The sequence below is a fragment of the Aotus nancymaae genome, unplaced genomic scaffold, assembly GCF_030222135.1.
Source record: "Aotus nancymaae isolate 86718 unplaced genomic scaffold, 86718_ANA_hifiasm-v0.15.2.pri h1tg000011l, whole genome shotgun sequence".
In the NCBI taxonomy this organism is placed as follows: domain Eukaryota; kingdom Metazoa; phylum Chordata; class Mammalia; order Primates; family Aotidae; genus Aotus; species Aotus nancymaae.
The window spans coordinates 77,605,311-77,623,811 of NW_026988422.1; the positions used below are offsets into that span (position 1 = coordinate 77,605,311).

An 18,501-nucleotide genomic window follows, 5' to 3' on the forward strand; every position below is an offset into this window, starting at 1 on the left:
GCTGGAAACCATCATTCTCAGCAAACTGACCCAAAACCAGAAAACCAAACACCACATGTTCTCCCTCATAAGTGGGTATTGAACAATGAGAACACATGGACACAGGGAGGGGAACATCACTCACTGGGGCCTGTTGGTTTAGGGGAGGGATAGCAGGGGGTGGGGGGATTGAGGAGGGATAATATTAGGAGAAATACCTAATGTAGCTGGTGGGGGGATCAAATCTGCACATTCTGCTCATGTACCCCAGAACGTAAAGTATATATATATAAAGAATCTTTTGGGTTGGGCATGGTGGCTCATGCATGTAATCCTAGCACTTTGGGAGGCCAAGGCAGGTGGGATCACTTGAGGCCAGGAGTTTGAGACCAGCCTGGCCAACATGGTGAAACCCCATCTCTACTAAAAATACAAAAACGAGCTGGGCTTGATGGCACACACCTGTAGTCCCAGCTACTTGGGAGGCTGAAGCAGGAGAATCGCATGAACCTGGGAGGCAGAGGTTACAGTGAGCCAAGATGGCACCACTGCATTCCAGCCTAGGTGACAGAGCAACACTTCATCTCAAAGAAAAAAAAAGAAAAGAACCTTCAGTAATTCTTTAGATTTTAGCTCTTCCTAAACAACTAATGTATCCAGCTTTATGAACATTTTGTGAATTGAAATAGTGATTCTAAAAATGCAACTTTCAATGTGATGTATTGTCACTTATCAAGCAGTTGACAAAAATAATTTGAAAGAAAATGAAATCATCACTACTTTGATCAGTGTGACTAAGAGCATAACATTGACTTTAGGAGAAAGAAATCTGCCTATTTAAAAAACCAAATGTAGAGTAATTAAATATTGCTCTATAAATTTCAGAGATTTGTGGGGCAGTAGATTCTTGTATAACTGTGTGTCTTGGTTCCTACTCTCTTGCCTGGCCAGCTGCCAGCCAAGAAATGGGTCCAACAACACTGTATGCTAACTGGTTTTGGGTATAAAAGCTGTTGCTCAGTGCTTTAAAGATGTGCAGATAGAATGAAAGCCGTCACAGCCAAGGGTAGTAGAATCATGTAGATTAGGAGGACAGTTTTTGGAGCCACACTCCCTGAGCTGAAATTCCAGCTCTTTATTAGATGTGTATCTTTAACCAAGTTACAAAACTTCTGTGTGCATTGATTTCCTTAGTACCTAATTTATTAAGTATTCTGAGATACAAATACCTGAGATAATATACATAAATTATCCAAAAGGTGAGGTCTCTACTCTCAAGAATTTGGTCATCTCATGGGCCCAGGAGTCTCATGGAGATGAATCACTACAATGGCTTGTGTAGCTTCTGCTGAATATCTATTTTCTAGACCTTCTAGCCTTGGGTTATAAAGAATTGAGTGTGCATAGATTAAGTGTTTTGGTTTTTCCTTAAGTTAGTGTTTAAAATGTAAACTCATCAAGTTTATACAGTATCAAGTTGGAAAAAGACTCTTGGTATTCCGAGAAGCCTTTTCCACAGCTGCCAGAAATGAAATTTCTTTGGGGGGATTGATGCTCCCTAATTAGAGAAAGCATTACTAGGTTTAGCTGCATCCGTGGTGAGCTCTGAATGAGATTGAGACCATTATTGCTATTTACAGTGCTGGAAATTCTATAGGAGGGGCTTTTTTACACTTTTTGGTTAAATATGAAGCAAATGTTGTTGTATATGAAGAATCCTCAAGTAAAGATTCAGCTGAGAAAGTGTTCTGGAAACTCTAAAATGTGATTCAGTTGTCTCAAGGGTTGCAATAAAAATAAAAAATAATAATTTGGAGAGCATTCAGACGAATAGATGAATATAGCAGCTATAAAATAGATATCTACCTAGCATCCCTCTCTAAAACAGCCCTGGAAAAAGAATAGACTTTTAGCTTAGCAAAGCAGAATATATTACCTCTGAACTGCCTCCTCCTGGAAAGGTTTTTTTGGTTTATTTTTTTAGGTTCTGGGATTTACTCTTACCTTCCAGGCATTCTTCATCCTCCTTTTTTTTTTTTCCCCTCCCAGTCTAGACTGTGGTAGTGCTTTAGACCACCTTAGACTGTATTCTTTTATCCTTTTCTTCTCTAACGGAATACATTACCTTGGTGATCTCTCCCGTTTCATGGTTTATCATTTACTTGCTGAAGAGTCCTCACTCTATCTCCAGCATTGACCTCTACCCTGGACAGCCAACTTTTTGAGCCTACTGCCCACTTAGCATTTCCATTGTATATCTGATAGACATCTCAGACTTGATGTGTCCAGAATTAAATCTTCATCCTTCTTATCTGCTTTTGCTCCTTCTGTAGTCTTCCCCATCTCAGGAAATAACCATTTCATCTTCCAACCTTAAAACCTTAGATCAAAACCTTAAATAAATTCTCTTTATCATTCTTCCTCCAATCTCTCAGCACATCCTGCTGCTTGTAAAAGATGTTCAGGATCCAACTACTTCTCACCACCTTTTACACTAACACTCTGTTTCAATGTACCATCATCTCTTGCCTGAATTATTGTATGGGCGTTTCCTGTTTCTCTTTTTCTGTCCTTGATCAGTCTGATTTCAACACAGTAGGCAGATGATGCTTGTAAAACATTGTCAGATCATTTCAGCCCTATGTTCACAACCTACCAATGGCTTCTTGTCGACTCAAAATAAAAGGCAATTTCCTTACAGTGGCCCTCAAAGCCTCTTACTTACCAGTCTGAGCTCTCCTGCTAGTCTCACCTTCACTCTGTTTAGGCACAATGGCCTGTTTGCTCATTTGGACCTACAGTAGAAAAGCTCTCCATGTTTGCTGTGATGCTGTTTTCCAGATATTCACATGGCTCATTCCCTAATTTTTTTAGGTCTTTACTTAAATGTCATCTTTTCAGTGGAATCTTCACTGACAATCCTCTCTGGCCATCTGCTTTAAAACTGATTAATCCCCAACCTCTGGGACTCCCTTGCTTTTATTCCCTTCTTTATTTTTCTCCATAGCACTTAACACTCTCTGACAGATTTCTACCTGTTTCTTTTCTCTTCTCTGCTCCCATAATATAATGTAAGCTCCAGGAGAGCAGAGAATTTTGTTGGTTTTATTTACTGTTGTATCTCAGCATCTAGAATGATGAATGCTTGACACATAATAGACACTCCATACATATATCTTGCATGAATAAATGAACTCTCAGGCTATCTAAAACTTGATTTTTCTTTGTTTCATGTTACTGTTATTCTTAGTTATTAAATTCTCTCAAGAGTAAATACCATTTATTGTAGAATGAAACTTTGCTACTTGTTGCCCAAAGTGAAATCTACTCTGAAGATTCCTGCTGATAAGCATCTACTTCAGCAGTTAGAAATGTGTGTGAGAAAACTCCTGTGTCAAGAAAAAGATAAAGATGTTCTGGCTATTGTAAAAAGAGTAAGTATCACTCTTTCGTTTTTTGCATTAAGGTAGTAAGAATCATAGCTTCACTATTTCAGCTTGACAGGTAGCATTATATTAAAATATTTTTATCCTTGCTAGAGTTGTAAGAATTAGTAAATGATTTGGTTGATATGTGCTGCAACTGGATATGAAAGTTTCTTCCAAAGGGTACCTAGATATTAAATTTTTATTGCTAGTAATATTAGTCCATGAGAGAGAGTTTCACAAGTTAGGTGCTCAATAAACACTGTTCAATTAATAATACATATTTTATTTATCAGACTTTCTTTATAAGTGATTATAATCCAGTAAAACTTTGTTGGTGAAATTGGGAAAGTCACATTTTATAGAAACTTATCTCTGGAAGGGCCCTTAGAGTTAATTCAGGAGTCTATTTGACTTTATAGAAGTTCTTTGCCTAGAAATACTGTGTCTATTTGAGATCATATTAGTAAGTAGCAGAACCAGGAGGACTAGAATAGAGACCTCTTACCTACCCCTGAGTGCATTTCTTTGTAAATAATGTAACATTGTATCCTATGAGTTTTTTGTTTGTTTTAGCATGAGATCTTAGTATATGGATTCCTTGGAAATGTTGGGAAAACTAAAACAGTAAAACTTTGAGTTGGTGAGCCACATCTTAGAATAATTTTTACTCTTCAAAAATTGTTTATGCTGAATATATAACTAATATTTTTATAAGTTAAAGTGAAATTATTTACTTTTGTGAATCTGAATATAAACTTCAGGACACATAGTGTTTGAGCATTTATTTGTAGTGAGGGAAATTTTCTTATTAATGTCATAAATAAATTAGCATACATGGTGAGAAAAAGTTCTCGTTTTTTCTCTTTTTTTTCTAGAAATCATTGCCAGATATTACATGAAGAATCTTTTTTTTTTTTTTTTTTTTTTTTTTTTTGAGACGGAGTTTCGCTCTTGTTACCCAGGCTGGAGTGCAATGGCGGGATCTCGGCTCACCGCAACCTCCGCCTCCTGGGTTCAGGCAATTCTCCTGCCTCAGCCTCCTGAGTAGCTGGGATTACAGGCACGCGCCACCATGCCCAGCTAATTTTTTTGTATTAGTAGAGACGGGGTTTCACAATGTTGACCAGGATGGTCTCGATCTCTTGACCTCGTGATCCACCCGCCTCGGCCTCCCAAAGTGCTGGGATTACAGGCTTGAGCCACCGCGCCCGGCCAGAATCTTTTAATTAAATGATTTAATGACAGTATTAATTAGTATAGTTTTAATGAAATGTGAATTCTTCTTTCATCAACTCATATAATCAGAAATACCTAGAGTTGGATGTACATTTAAATATAAAAATACATACACACATACTCTCTCTCTCTCTCTCTCGTTTTTATCAGATAGTTCCTTCCTTACTATTTAATATTTAAATATAAAAGTTTAGGCAATAGAGTTAACTTGTTAAAATAATAAACTTGAGAGGGTTAGTTTTTCAGAATAATTTATTAATTCAAGAGACAATATAAGCTAACCCCATACAGGTGCAACAATAATGTAATTAAATTAATGGATTATTAGTCTACAGTGGATTGTTCTGGAGTACAGCTCTTATTTTAAGTATGCTGCATGTAATGAAGTCAGTTTGTCCCATGGAAATTCTGTAGTATAATGAGATATTAGTATGGAAAACTCCCAGGAAGCTACACAAAACTTTTGGATAAAAATGGAATAGTTTCATCAGTTTTGTAATATGAGAAGTAACTTTATTTAGAAAGAGAGTATTTCATGGCATACATTATGAATTTTTCATAAATCTCAGCAGAAAAAGCTTTCAATAAATTTTATGTTTATAATGGATAGCTTTGGATTTATGCATATCCAAATGTACTTTATTTTGGCCATTAGAATCACTCTTGTAGAATAAGTTTTAAAAGTACTGTACTCTATCAGAGACAGAACCCTGGGGTTAGATTGACCATTGTTTTGATTGGAATAATTTGTTTCAAACTAGTATATTCCAAAAGACAAATATAATAAATTGAGAGAAGGGAACTAGGATTATTAAGCCAAATAATGGCTTGCTTCATTCATATATAGCTAAAAGACTTTTTAAAAATTCAAAAGCTACAGTATGTTTCTGAAAATTCAGAAAAGATTGGCACTAGGACTTACTAGAAATGAGTTAGATTGCATGAATTTGGTATTTGAAATATGCCTATAGACTTGGTCTTCTTAAGGTCAAAAACTTTCAAGTTAAAATTGACCCTGCCATTATTGTATAAAGGTTGATTGTAAGTACAGTGTAGAATTGGGCAAAACTTTAGAATTTTCTAACTTAGCCTTCCCCATAGTGCAGATGTCTCCTATTTGAACCTCCCTCTGCAAAATAACTTGGTGAGAAATGACTGGTTCTTTTAATTTAATTACTTTTGAATAATTTTAAGAAACTTTTTTTATAGACTGTATTAGAGTTGGACAGAATGGAAATGTCTATGGATGCTGTAAGTATACTCTCTTCCTTTATGGTGTTAGTCCATTTTTACACTGCTGATAAAGACACTCAAGACTGGTCAATTTACACAAGAAAGAGGTTTAATTGGACTCACAGTTCCACATGGCTGTAAAGACCTCACAATCATGGCAGAAGGCAAGGAGGAGCAAGTCACATCTTATGTGGATGGCAGCAGGCTAAAAGAGAGCTTGTGCAGGGAAACTCCCCTTATAATATCATCAGATCTTGTGAGACTTATTCACTGTCATGAGAACAGCATGAGAAAGACTCACCCCCATAATTCAGCCATCTCCCACCAGGTCCCTCCCACAACACATGGGAATTAAGGGAGCTACAAGGTGACATTTGGGTGGGGACACAGCCAAACCATAACACTTCCATTGAAAGGAATATTTTAAACTTGGCAGAAACTCATCACTAATGTTTTACAATTTCATTTTAAACTTTAAACAGTTTCAGAAAAAGTTTTATGAGAAAGATTTGTTGGATCAAGAGAAAGAAAGAGAAGAACTACTTCTTTTGGAAATGGTATGTTTTTTCATATGCACACATATACGCTTTTCTGATGAATATTAACGGTGTTTTGTTATTAAACTTAAAAAATCATTTCTTTCCATTTCACCATTTCACATTACTGTTGTTTTCTTCTTACATGACTAAAGAGCAGTCCCAGTTTTTTGAAATCTCTTCTTTTATGAACTAGAAAGAAAACTATATTTGAGAGCCTTTTAAAAAAACTACTGAAGTATAATTGACAACTATGTATATTTAAAGTGTTTTGACATATCTATAAAACTATCACCACAGTGAAAATATGAAACGTTTCTATTCCTTTAAAGATTTCTACCCCTTTGTAATCCATGTCTTCTACTCCAGTCCCCAGCAACCAGTGATCTAGTTTCTGTCACTGTAGATTAGCTTGCATTTTCTATAATTTATATAAATGGAATAATATATTAGGGTATTAATACTATTTTTGGTCCTGCATCTTTCTACCAACGTAATTACTTTGTGATTCATCCATATTGTTTTATGCGTCAAGAAGCCGTTCTTTTTTATTTCTGAGTATTAGTCTATATTATGGATATATCACCATTTGCTTATCCATTAACCTCTTTATGTATAGTTGGCTTACTTCTAATTTGGGGATATGACAAATATAGTTGCTTTGAACATTAGTGAAGAAGTCCTTGGGTAGACATGTTTTCATTTCTCTTGGGTAAATACCTAGGAATAGAATGGCTGGATTGTATGGCCTGGTTAACTTTAAAAAACAAAAACAAAAAACAAAACTGTTTTCAAGTGGTTGTACCATTTTATATCCCCATTGTCTATGGTAAAAAACTTTAGTTACCAGCCGTACTATGGGGTATGTAATGGTATCTCATTGTTTTTTTAAATCTCTTTTTATATTCTTGGTGCCTAGAGATGTCAAGCATCTTGTCTTTGCTTACTGGCCATCTTTATCTCTTATTTGATGAAGTTTGTTTTCAGAATTTTAAGTGGCTTTTTATTATTATCATTGAGATGTAAGAACTTTTAATCCATTCTGAATATAATTTCCTTGGCAGATATACATATTATGAGTATTTTATTGGAGTCTGAGGCTTATTTTTTCATTTATTAATGGTGTCTTTTGAACAATAGAAATATTTAATTTTGTTGAAACCCAGTTTATCAATTCTTTCTTTTATGGTTCTTTTTTGCTCCAGGAATCCTTTGTCTATCCCAAGATCATAGACTTTTTCCTGTGTTTTCTTTAAAAAATTTTAGTTTTAGGTTTTACATTTAGGTTTATGATTCATTTCAAGTACATTTTTATATAAGATATGTTAATTTTTTTATGGGAATATTCACTTATTCCAGCACCATTTGTTAACAAGCCTTCTTTTCCCCATTGAATTGCCTTAGCATCCTTAAAAAATATTAGTTGTACACATATGTGTTTATTTCTTGACTTCCTTTTATTCTGTTCCCCTTATTTATAAGTTTATCTTTTAAGCAATACCAAACTGTCTTGATCACTGTAACTTTATAGTGTTTTTGAGGTTTGGTAGGGTAAGTTTTCCATCTTTGTTCCTTTTTAAAATTGCTTTGGCCAGTCTAGGCCCTTTGCATTTTGGTATGAAGTCTAGAATTTATTTCTAGGTATTTTATGTTTTTGGCATTATTATAGATAGAATTATACATTTTTTATTTCACTTTCCAGTTTTTTTGTTGCTGGAGGGTAAGAATACTGTTGATTTTTATACATTAAAAACTTTCATCTTATAAACTTTCTAAATTTGTTTATTTGTTCTAGAAATTGTTTTTTAGATTTTCTATGACTAAGATTTTCTATGTAAGCCATTATATCTTCTTTAAATACAGCAAGATTACTTCTTTCTATTCAATATTTATGCCTTTTGTTTCTTTCTTTTGTCTTATTGCAAGGTCCAGGACTTCCAGTAAAACTAAAGTGGTACAAGTAGGCATCCTTGTCTTTTTACTGATCTTAGGGGGAAACAATTCAGTTTTTCATTATCAGGTATGATGGTAGAAGTAGGTTTTATGTAGATGCCCTTTATCAGATTGAGGAAGTTACTTCTGACTCCTAGTTTGCTGAGAGTTTTTTATGAATGGTTGTTGCATTTGGTTATATCTAGAAATGATGTTTGGCTTTTCTCCTTCATTCTGCTAATACACTGAATTACACTTATTTTTCAAATGTTAAACCAATCTTGTATTTTGGATATAAACTCTATTTGACAATGGTTTATTATCCTTTTTCTTTATTGAATTCTTGGCTAATGTTTTTGTTAAAGGATTTTGCATCTGTGTTCGTAGATTCAGTGAAATTGGCCTGTAATTCCCCTTTTTGTCATTTTTGGGATCAGATTTGGTATTAATGTTATTCTGGCCTCATAAAACAAGATGGATGGTATTCCCACCTTCTCTATTTTCTGACCAGGTTTGTATAAATTGGTTTTATTTTTGCCTTGAGTGTTTTATAGAATTCACTAGTGAAGTTATCTAAGCCTCGAGTTTTCATTTCAGGAAGTATTTTGATAATTGATTCTATTTCTTTAATAGACATTAGATTATGTAGATCTTCTGTGTCTTCTGTTGTCAGTTCTGTAAGTTGCTTCCCCCCCCTCCAGTTTACATGTTATTTAAACAAATCTGTTGTCATGAAGTTATTTATAATATTCTTCTTTTAATTATGGTATTAATCTATGGTGATAACCATTTTATTGTTGTGCTAGTGATTTGTGTTCTTCCTTTCTCCTTTTTTTTGGAATTTGTTTGCTGGTTTCTCTAGAGATTTTAATATCCATACCTAACCTTTTACAGTCTACATAGTGTTGTTATTATCTCATGTCACTTAACAATAATAAAAATCTCTTTACTCCCTCCACACCCATTCTTCATGTTACAGTTGCCATATGAATTATGTCTGTATTGAAGACCCCACCAGACAGTGTTGTAATTTTGCTTTAAGTTGTCATATGTATCTTGAAGAATTTAAGAGTATAAACTTTTATGTTTACTCAGATGTTTACCACTTCCAGTGCTTTTCATTCATTGCTTAAGATCTAAATTTTACTCTGGTATTTTTTTTTTCCTTCAGGCTGAAGAATTTTCTTTACCAAATCTTGCAGTGCAGGTCTTCTGGTGACAACTTCTCTTATTTTTTCTTTATCTAAGATATCTTATTTTTGTTTCATTCCTGAAGGATATTTTCACTGGGGATAGAAGTCTGGGTTGACAGCCTTTTCCTTACTGCATTGTAATAATGTGTTTCTATCTGTCTTCTGGCCCCTATAACATCTGATAAAATATCTACTCTTATTTGAATTGTTGGTGCTTCTGTATGAAGCATTGTTTTTCTCTGGACACTTCAAGTATTTTTTTCTTTTATCTTTTATTTTTAGCAGTTGGCTTTTGATGTTGTCTAGGCATTATTTGCTTGAAATTTATCCCATTTGGATTTGCTTATCTTACTGAATCTGTAAACATATATAATTCCTGAAATTTGGGAAGATTTAGTCATTGTTTATTTAAATATATGTTCTGTTCCAATTTTTCTGTCTCTTATTTCTGGGTCACTAATTGCACATATATTAGATCTTTTATTATTGTCCATAGACTTATGAGGCTTTGTTCTTTCTCAGTTTTTAAAACATTCTGTGCTACTCAATGTGAATAATTTCTCTTGATGTATCTTCAGTGTTACCAACTCTTTCCCTGTCCCCTCCATTAAGCTGCTGAGCCTATCCAGTGATTTTTTTTTTATTTCCAATATTTTTCAGTTCTAAAATTTCCATTTGGTTCTTTTTATATTTTCTATTTCTGTGCTGAGAATTTGTGTGCTTAAAGGGGAAATCCTCTGAAAAGCAAAGTTTATTACTTCAGCAGTCTTTCAAAACAAGATTAGAATTCAGGATTGCCAGTGGGAGAAGCTGTAGGGAAGACTCAAAAAATTTTAGGACCAAATGACCTAGCCCAAGACAAAAACAGACAATAGAAAGATACCCACAAATAATTCTGATATAGCAGCTAGTAGGCAAGGACTTCAAGATAACTGTGATTAATATGATCAAGATAATTGAGGGAAATATGTAGAAAAAGGATAACTCTGTTAATCCCACCCAGTGAAGTTTTATGCTTTTTATTTCTGTTTTAGAATTTCCATTTGATATTTTTATATAGTCCACTTCTATGTGGAAATTCTTTATCTTATTTTCTCCATATTTTTCCTTAGTTTATGTATGTACTTGAAAAGAATGTTTATTCCACACTTGTTGACTGTATGGAAATGACCAAAGTAATGGTATTTTGCCAAGGAGAATACTGTAGTATTCTATGCATGTCAGTTATACCAAGTTTGTTCAGAACTTGCTGTGTTTCTTGATTTTCTTGCCTATTCTGTTGGCATAATGGGCTCCTGTGTTTTGGTAATGGTTTGTTTTTTGATATTGGAGCTGGTTATACAAGTGTGTCTATTTTGGGAAAATTCATTGAGCTATGAATTTGTACACTTATAATTTATGTACTTTCTCTCTATATAAAGAGATACATATATTTATATATGTATCTGAAGAGCTATATATATTTATATATAAAAGTACACTATATATATTTTATATAATAATGAAATATATAAAATATTTCAAATAAATATATAAAATATATAATATATAAACATTTATATATACTTATTTGAAATATTTTATATATATGTGTGTGTATATATATATATATTTTTTTTTTTTCTTTTTTGAGATGGAGTCTCACTCTGTCACCCAGTCTGGAGTTCAGTCGTGCAATCTCAGCTCACTGCAACCTCCACCTCACGGGTTGAAGCGACTCTTCTGCCTCAGCCTCCCAAGTAGCTGGGATTACAGGCATGCACCACCATGCCTGGCTAATTTCATAAATGAAACTTCCTCATGTTGGCCAGGTTGGTTTCAAACTCCTGACCTCAGGTGATCCACCCACCTCGGCCTCCCAAAGTGTTGGGATTACACGCGTGAGCCACTGCGCCTGGCTTCTCTATGTTATACTTAAATAAAGCATTTAAAAATATCTGAGACCATATTCTTTTCTCTCAGTCTTTTTAAAGAAAGATATTGTTTAACCATTTACCAATCTGAAATGGAAATGACCAAAGTAGTGGTATTTTGCTAAGGAGAATTAGTAAATACCTTCTAGAAAATGAAGGCTCATTATTACAAAGGTACCAAACTCATTGTTTTAGCTTGACAAACTCCCAAGGACCCTGAATTTTTTAGACACTAGCATTGAAAAAAAAATACTTCTTTTAGGCATTTTTATGAACTTTATTTGAATCTTGAATGCTTAATTTCTCAGAACAATTTTCTAAACCTATTTAAGTTGTATCTTTAATACCAGATACTGTCTTAATAACAGGAACAATTAGAGAAAGAAAAGCAACAGAATGATGGAAGGCCCATGAGTGATAAAATGTTTGAAAAGAAACGTAAGTAGTTTTTCTGTCTTCACCACTTAGTTACAAAATTAATGTTGCATCCTGGTATTCTGAAACACTATGCTGAATTTTTTATTTATATGGAAAATGGCTTTACTTTCTTTCATTTTTCAAAAGTCAGTTTGAAAACTGGCTGCTTAATGTGGTACAGATGTTAAGAATACATGAATGAAAGACAGGAACCAGAGTGGATGTTCAGATCTTTCAAAAGAAAAAAATTAAAGTTTGATAACAGCTGTAAGATTGTGAAATTGATCACTGAGTAACAAAGATTGAAATATGTAAATATTACAAAGTAAGAATATTTGGAAAAGAAAACTCCTTAGCTAGGGATAGTGATCCATATTGTCTGGGTTGTCTTGTATATTTATGGAGATTAATAAGGACTCAGAGCAAATTACAGAATTTAAAACAGAGTTTATTTTAGGTAGAGACACTAAGACAACAACACAAAGTCTGCCCAAGAACATCCCCATTTCTGTTCCTGGACCTTCTTCTGTCACCCCATCGACAAGTAAGAAATAACTTCTTTTTATATCTTTTTAATAATTTTTCTTCCTTTTATAAAAATTAATTGCTGGCAATGTCACTCTATTAGATGAGATATAATAGGATAAAATATCTCATTCTAAAGCACTTTCACCTTCTATCATTAGTTGATTTGGTAGTTCTTAATGGATAGTATCAGTAAGAGATACTTCAGTGAGTTCAAACTAAGAAAAAATAGGCTAAAGCCATCTGTGTTTTACTAAAAGTGATGGTAGTTGGGGAGGGAATGGAGGTTGGGGCAGCTAAGGATGAACTTAATACATTTTCCTTTTTTCCGCTTATTACTCTAGGTAAAGAAATCAAGAAATCCAAACTGATTCGAAGCCAGTCTTTTAATAATCAAGCTTTTCATGCAAAATATGGCAACTTAGAGAAATGTGCTAGGTATGATCTCTCAGCTCTTCAATTTTTAACATAATTTTTATCTTTATTCACATCTTCATATATATGAGTTTACATTTTATAAAAATCAAAATTAATTTTGAGTTTTTTTATAGGCCAGTATTTTGTCAATATTCTTCTGTAGGGATTGTTATATTTAAAAATAAGAGATGTCCACCAATTTTCACAAAAAATAGGTATCCTGGCATTCTAGGAAGAATACTGCCATGATACTATTTAATAATATCATAGAATCAATCTGTGTATTATTTCATGAGGGAAGTAGTACTATATCACATATGCCACTTAACTTTTAATAGGTATGAGTTTGCCCCATTTTTTAAATATGTATAGGCATCCATTTGCTACTCATATTGTTTCTGTCTATAAAGGAGCCACATACACGTTCATATGATAAAGTGATCACAGCAGAATTGTCCTGACAATAGATGAATGTCTGGCTTCCCCTTTAGCCCAGGAGACAAAATTACAAGCAGTTAGGATTAGGAGAGAATCAATATAAATTAAATTACCATGATTTTTTATATGTGCTGTACAAACAGTATATGTCAATTGACATGTAAAATAAGTTTAAAAGAACAAATATTTTTTAAAGTATTCGTTTGTCTATCAAGATAAATGCCATCTTTCAGGAGAAAGTATTTTTCTTTTGTTAAAGATAGCTTCTTCCAGAATTTTAGCTGTGTTTTGGGGCATTATCAATAGATCCATCAAGAGTACCTAGCCAATAGAGTGATCTCAAGGTAGAAAAAAGAGATTATAACTAAAGGTAAGTTTTATTTCCAAGAAAATTTTTACCCATCTTAGCTGCCTTGCTTGAACATCAAAGAAATTCTGATGAAGCAAAAGTTTAAGGAAATGTTTTTAATTTATAGACAAAGTAAGTGTTATGAGGCATGAGTATAATAAAACAAATGAGTAATAAAAGCAACAACTGTTTCATCAGTAGAGAAAAGCATTAAAAAGAAGAGTAAAACAGGCAAGTGTTAGATGACTGAGATTGTAAGAAGTATGTTTTTGTATTTTAAACTAAATCATGTTGTTTTCTAGTAAAAGTTCTACAACAGGATATACAGCTTCTGTCTCAGGGTTAGGAAAGACTTCTGTGCTTTCACTAACTGGTAAGTAGCAATCTAAGTTCTTCAAAAACTTGCTAAATTTAATAAAACATAATTTTTCTTAAATGAATTATTTCTTTACTACTAGATACAGTGTTTTCCTAAATTTATATCTTTATCATATCCCTAAGAAATTAAATTTTTCTTTATCAGTTGAGAAAATATAGAAGGCTTACTCAGGCACAGACAAAAAGATTTTGCAATGATTTTTAAGGAGGTTAAAAACAGTAGGACTTCACTATAAATCTAGATGAACAGCTAAACATTTACAGTATTATGTATTTAGAAGTTTGTGGCAGAGGTCAGCACATTTCTCTGAAAGGCCAGAGGGTAAACATACAGGCTTTCTTAGCCAAATTGGTCTGTCACAGTTATTTTATTTTATTTTTTTTGAGACTGTGTCTCTCTCTGTCGCCTGGGCTGGAGTGCAGTGGCGTGATCTCGGCTCACTGCAACCTCCGCCTCCCAGGTTCAAGCGATTCTCCTGCTTCAGCCTCCCGAGTAGCTGGAATAACAAGGGCATGCTGCCACGCCCAGCTAATATTTGTATTTTTAGTAGAGAGAGGGTTTCACCACGTTGGCCAGGATGGTCTCGATCTCTTGACCTTGTGATCTGTCCTCCTCGGCTTCCCAAAGTGCTGGGATGACAGGTGTGAGCCACCGTATCCAGCCCTGTCACAGTTATTGAACTCTGCTGTTACTGAGTTAAAGCAGCCATAGACAGTACATAATGAATAATGGCTGTGTTCCAATAAAACTTTATTTACAAAAACAGGCCATGGGCTAGATTGGACCCACAGACTGTAATTTGCTGACCTCTGGTTTATAGAATAGATTATAGAATTATACTACTAATAATGTAGAATATATTGCTGAAATTATTAGTGGCTAAATGTGTGTTTTTAACTTTATGCCTTGGAAATATTGGTTGAAAATTTTACTATTAATCTATCATAATTTTTTTAGTATAAATAATAGTGAATCTGCTCAAAGATCTGAAATTTTTAAGAGCTTAGTTACATTTTCTTTTGAGGTTGCATTTTGAGTATTCTGTCATCTTTTTTTTTTATTTTTTTAAAATTCTCATGAAGAATGTACATACTCATTGGCTGTTCTGTAAACAATGTTTCATTTGCTGGAACAGAAAATCTAGCATTAAAGCATTGACATTCATGTACAGTATATAGAGTGGTTCTCCAAGGTAGACTATGATTATGCTAAGAATTTGGTAACAGAAAGTTGACGAACTAAAATTTTCCCCATATCTTGGACTATATATAATAAACCCATTGATTACTTTCAGCCCAGTAAAGCAGTGAATTCTTTAGGAGATACTAAGGAGCATTTGGAGTTTAAGAACTTTATTTAAAATATGGAGTGGCTGAGAAACTGTCACAGCCAAAACCTAAGGAGAACTAACAAGTAAATGTGATGTAGTATTCTGGTTGGGATCCTGAGGTAATGGTGCGGATAATTATAGATGTTCATAAGGGGTTCTTCAGACTTGGATGGATCTCACCTGTCCTCTTGGCACTTCTTCACTTAGCTGTATTGAGCAAGTGAGCATATTTATTTATAATCTGGTAACATTTTTTGTTAAGAAATTTCTTTGTCAAGATCATTAGGAATATTGATTCAGACGTGGTTTTTAAAAGTTTTAATTATGTGCATTTATTTAGTTTTCACTTTGCTAGTTTTTAAGTGACCTTGAGAACCAAGAGAGTAGATATGGTCCACAGATTCTAAAACTTACATCCAAAGTCTTAAATGATGTATTTTATGAGGTATATTAGTCTGTTCTCATGCTGTTAATAAAGACATACCCAAGACTGGGAAATTTATATAGGAAAGAAGTTTAATTGACTCACAGTTCCACATGGCTGCAGATGCCTCACAATCATAGCAGAAGGCAAAGGGGAAGCAAGACATGTCTTACATGGCAGCAAGCAGGAGGGTGTGTGCAGGGGAACTGCCCTTTTATAAAACCACCAGATCTTGTGAGTCTTACTCACTGTTACAAGAACTACATGGGAAAAATCCATCCCCATGATTCAGTTACCTCCCACTGGGTCTCTCCCATGACATGTGGAGATTATTACAGTTTAAGGTGATATTTGAGTATGGACACAGAGCCAAACTATATCATGAGGGTATTTTACTTAAATATTTGAAAAATATTCTATCTTAATATTATTTTTAGTTGAGGGAGAACTGTAGGTTGAATAAAATATCTCCTAGGGTTCTTGGTTAGAAAAAAGTGCTTATTATTGTTATTTATTACTTAAAATGAAACTGAAAAAATTTACTATATAGTAACACATCTATAAAGAGAAAATGGAAGCAGAATATCTTTTAACAAATGTGTCAGGTATTTGCATAGAGAAGAGATCTTATTTAATTGTGGGACTCAAAACAGGCTTCAAGATGATTGTGTCATTTGAGATCAACCTTAAGGTATGCTAGGATTTTGACAGGCAGAGATGTGTATAGAATAACATTCCATTCATAGCACCAGTCATAAACGAAAGATGATTGTTGGTGTTTTCAGGGAGCAACAGCTGACTAGTTTGGCTGGAGTGTGGAGTGAATATAAAGGAGTAGTGTTAGATGGAACTGTAAGGAAAGGTCAGAGTCATATTTTGGAATGCCAGATTGGATGCTTTTTACTTAACATGAATCCATTGTTTGTTGTGTGGTGACTTCTGGCCTGTCATCAGTTATACCACTCAAAACTGTTAAGAGAAGTCTGAGGAACTGTCACAGCCAGAGCCTAAGGAGAACTAACAAGTAAATGTGATGTAGTATTCTGGATGGGATCCTGAGACAGAAAAAGTTGTTATTAGATAAAATAACAACTACTATGGATTTTAGTTAATAATGTATCAGTATTGGTTCATTAAATATAATAAATATAGCATACTTATATAAGGTGTTAATAATAGAGGAAATTGGGTGAGGGATATATGAGAATTCCTTATTCTGTCTTCTCAATTTTTCTGTAAATCAAAAGTATTCTAAAAGACAGTTTATTTAAAAAAATCATTTATAATATCTTCAAAAACACTAAATGCTCAGGGACAGATTTAACAAAATGTGCTAGATATACATAAAAACTTTAAAACATTACTGAAAGAAGCTAAAGACCTAAATAAATGGAGAGATATAACATGTTTATGGATTGAAAAACTTAATATTGTTCCAATGTCACTTTTTTTTCTAAATTGATCCAGATATTAAATGAAATTCTAATTAAAATTCTAGTAGTCTTTTTGAAGAAACTTATAGGCTGATTCTAAAAATCTGTATTGAAATGCAAAAGGACCCCAGTGTAGCCAAAATAGTTTTGAAAAAGAAAAAGCTGTATAACTTAAATGTAAGTTTGATTTCAACAATTACTATAAAATTCTGGAAATCAAGACATTGTTTTCTATGTTGTCATATATAATAAGTTGATTTTAACAAAGGCTTCAAGATAAATCAATGGTGATAGAATAATATTTTTTTTAATGGTGTTGGATGGGCCAGTTCCTTGAAAGACACAATTCATCCAGGCATGGTGGCTCACTCTGTAATCCCAGAACTTTGGGAGGCAGAGACGTGTGGCTTACCTGAGGTCAGGAGTTCAAGACCAGCCTGACCAACATGGTGAAACCCCGTCTCTACTAAAAATACAAAAATTAGCTGGGCATGGTGGCATGTACCTGTAGTCTCAGCCACTCAGGAAGCTGAGATGGGAATCACTTGAACCCAGGAGGCAGAGGTTGCAGTGAGCCAAGATCATGCCACTGCACTCCAGCCTGGAAGACAGAGAGAGACTCCATCTCAAAAAAAAAAAAAAAAAAAAAAAAGAAAAGAAAAAAAAGAAAAAGGAAAAGAAAACAGACAATTCAAAACTCACACAAGAAGAAATAGACAGTCTGAATAGGCTTATATCTATTAAAATAATTGAATCAGTAATTAATAATCTTCCAGAACAGAAAACAACTAGCCCAGATGGGTTCACTGATAAATTCTGCCAAATATTTAGGGAATAAATTATACTAATTATCTGCAGTCTCTTTTACAAGATAGAAGCAACGCAAATACACCCTAACTCATTCTGTGAGGTCAGCATTACCCTACTACCAAAATCAAAGTCATTCCAAGAAAAGAATACTACATACCAACATCTCTCAGGATCACAAATGCAAAAATCACCAAAACATATTAGTAAATCAAATCCAACAATATATAAAAGAATTACACACCAAAACCGAGTAGGATTTATCCCAGTTCATGTAATACATCACACCAACAGTCTAAGGAAGAAAAATCACATGATCATAGTAATACCTGAAGAAAAGACATTTGACAAAATCCAATGCCTATTCATGATGAAAACCATCGGTAAGCTAGGAATAGAGAACTTCCTCAACTTTTAAGGAATATCTACAAAAAAATCTACAGATGACATCACAGTAGTGAGGAACTAGAAGCTTTCTCCCTAAGATCAGGGACAAGACAAGGATGTCCTCCTCTCACCATTCCTTTTTACC

General features: G+C 33.8%; 1 protein-coding gene across 7 annotated transcripts in view; it reads left to right on the top strand.

Moving 5' to 3' along the window:
• The window catches only part of PPP4R4 (protein phosphatase 4 regulatory subunit 4), a 114,200-nt gene that overhangs the window by 75,768 nt on the left and 19,931 nt on the right, over positions 1 to 18,501 (top strand). For all 7 annotated transcript variants that reach the window (XR_010342105.1, XR_010342106.1, XR_010342104.1 and 4 more), the window contains 7 exons: positions 3,269 to 3,413; positions 5,853 to 5,894; positions 6,359 to 6,433; positions 11,819 to 11,888; positions 12,325 to 12,411; positions 12,737 to 12,830; positions 13,899 to 13,969. Coding sequence is in view for 3 of the 7 variants with exons in the window: in XM_012458272.3 (XP_012313695.2) it covers positions 3,269 to 3,413; positions 5,853 to 5,894; positions 6,359 to 6,433; positions 11,819 to 11,888; positions 12,325 to 12,411; positions 12,737 to 12,830; positions 13,899 to 13,969 (584 nt within the window). In the remaining 4 variants the exon portion in view is untranslated. The remainder of the gene's footprint in view (positions 1 to 3,268; positions 3,414 to 5,852; positions 5,895 to 6,358; positions 6,434 to 11,818; positions 11,889 to 12,324; positions 12,412 to 12,736; positions 12,831 to 13,898; positions 13,970 to 18,501) is intronic.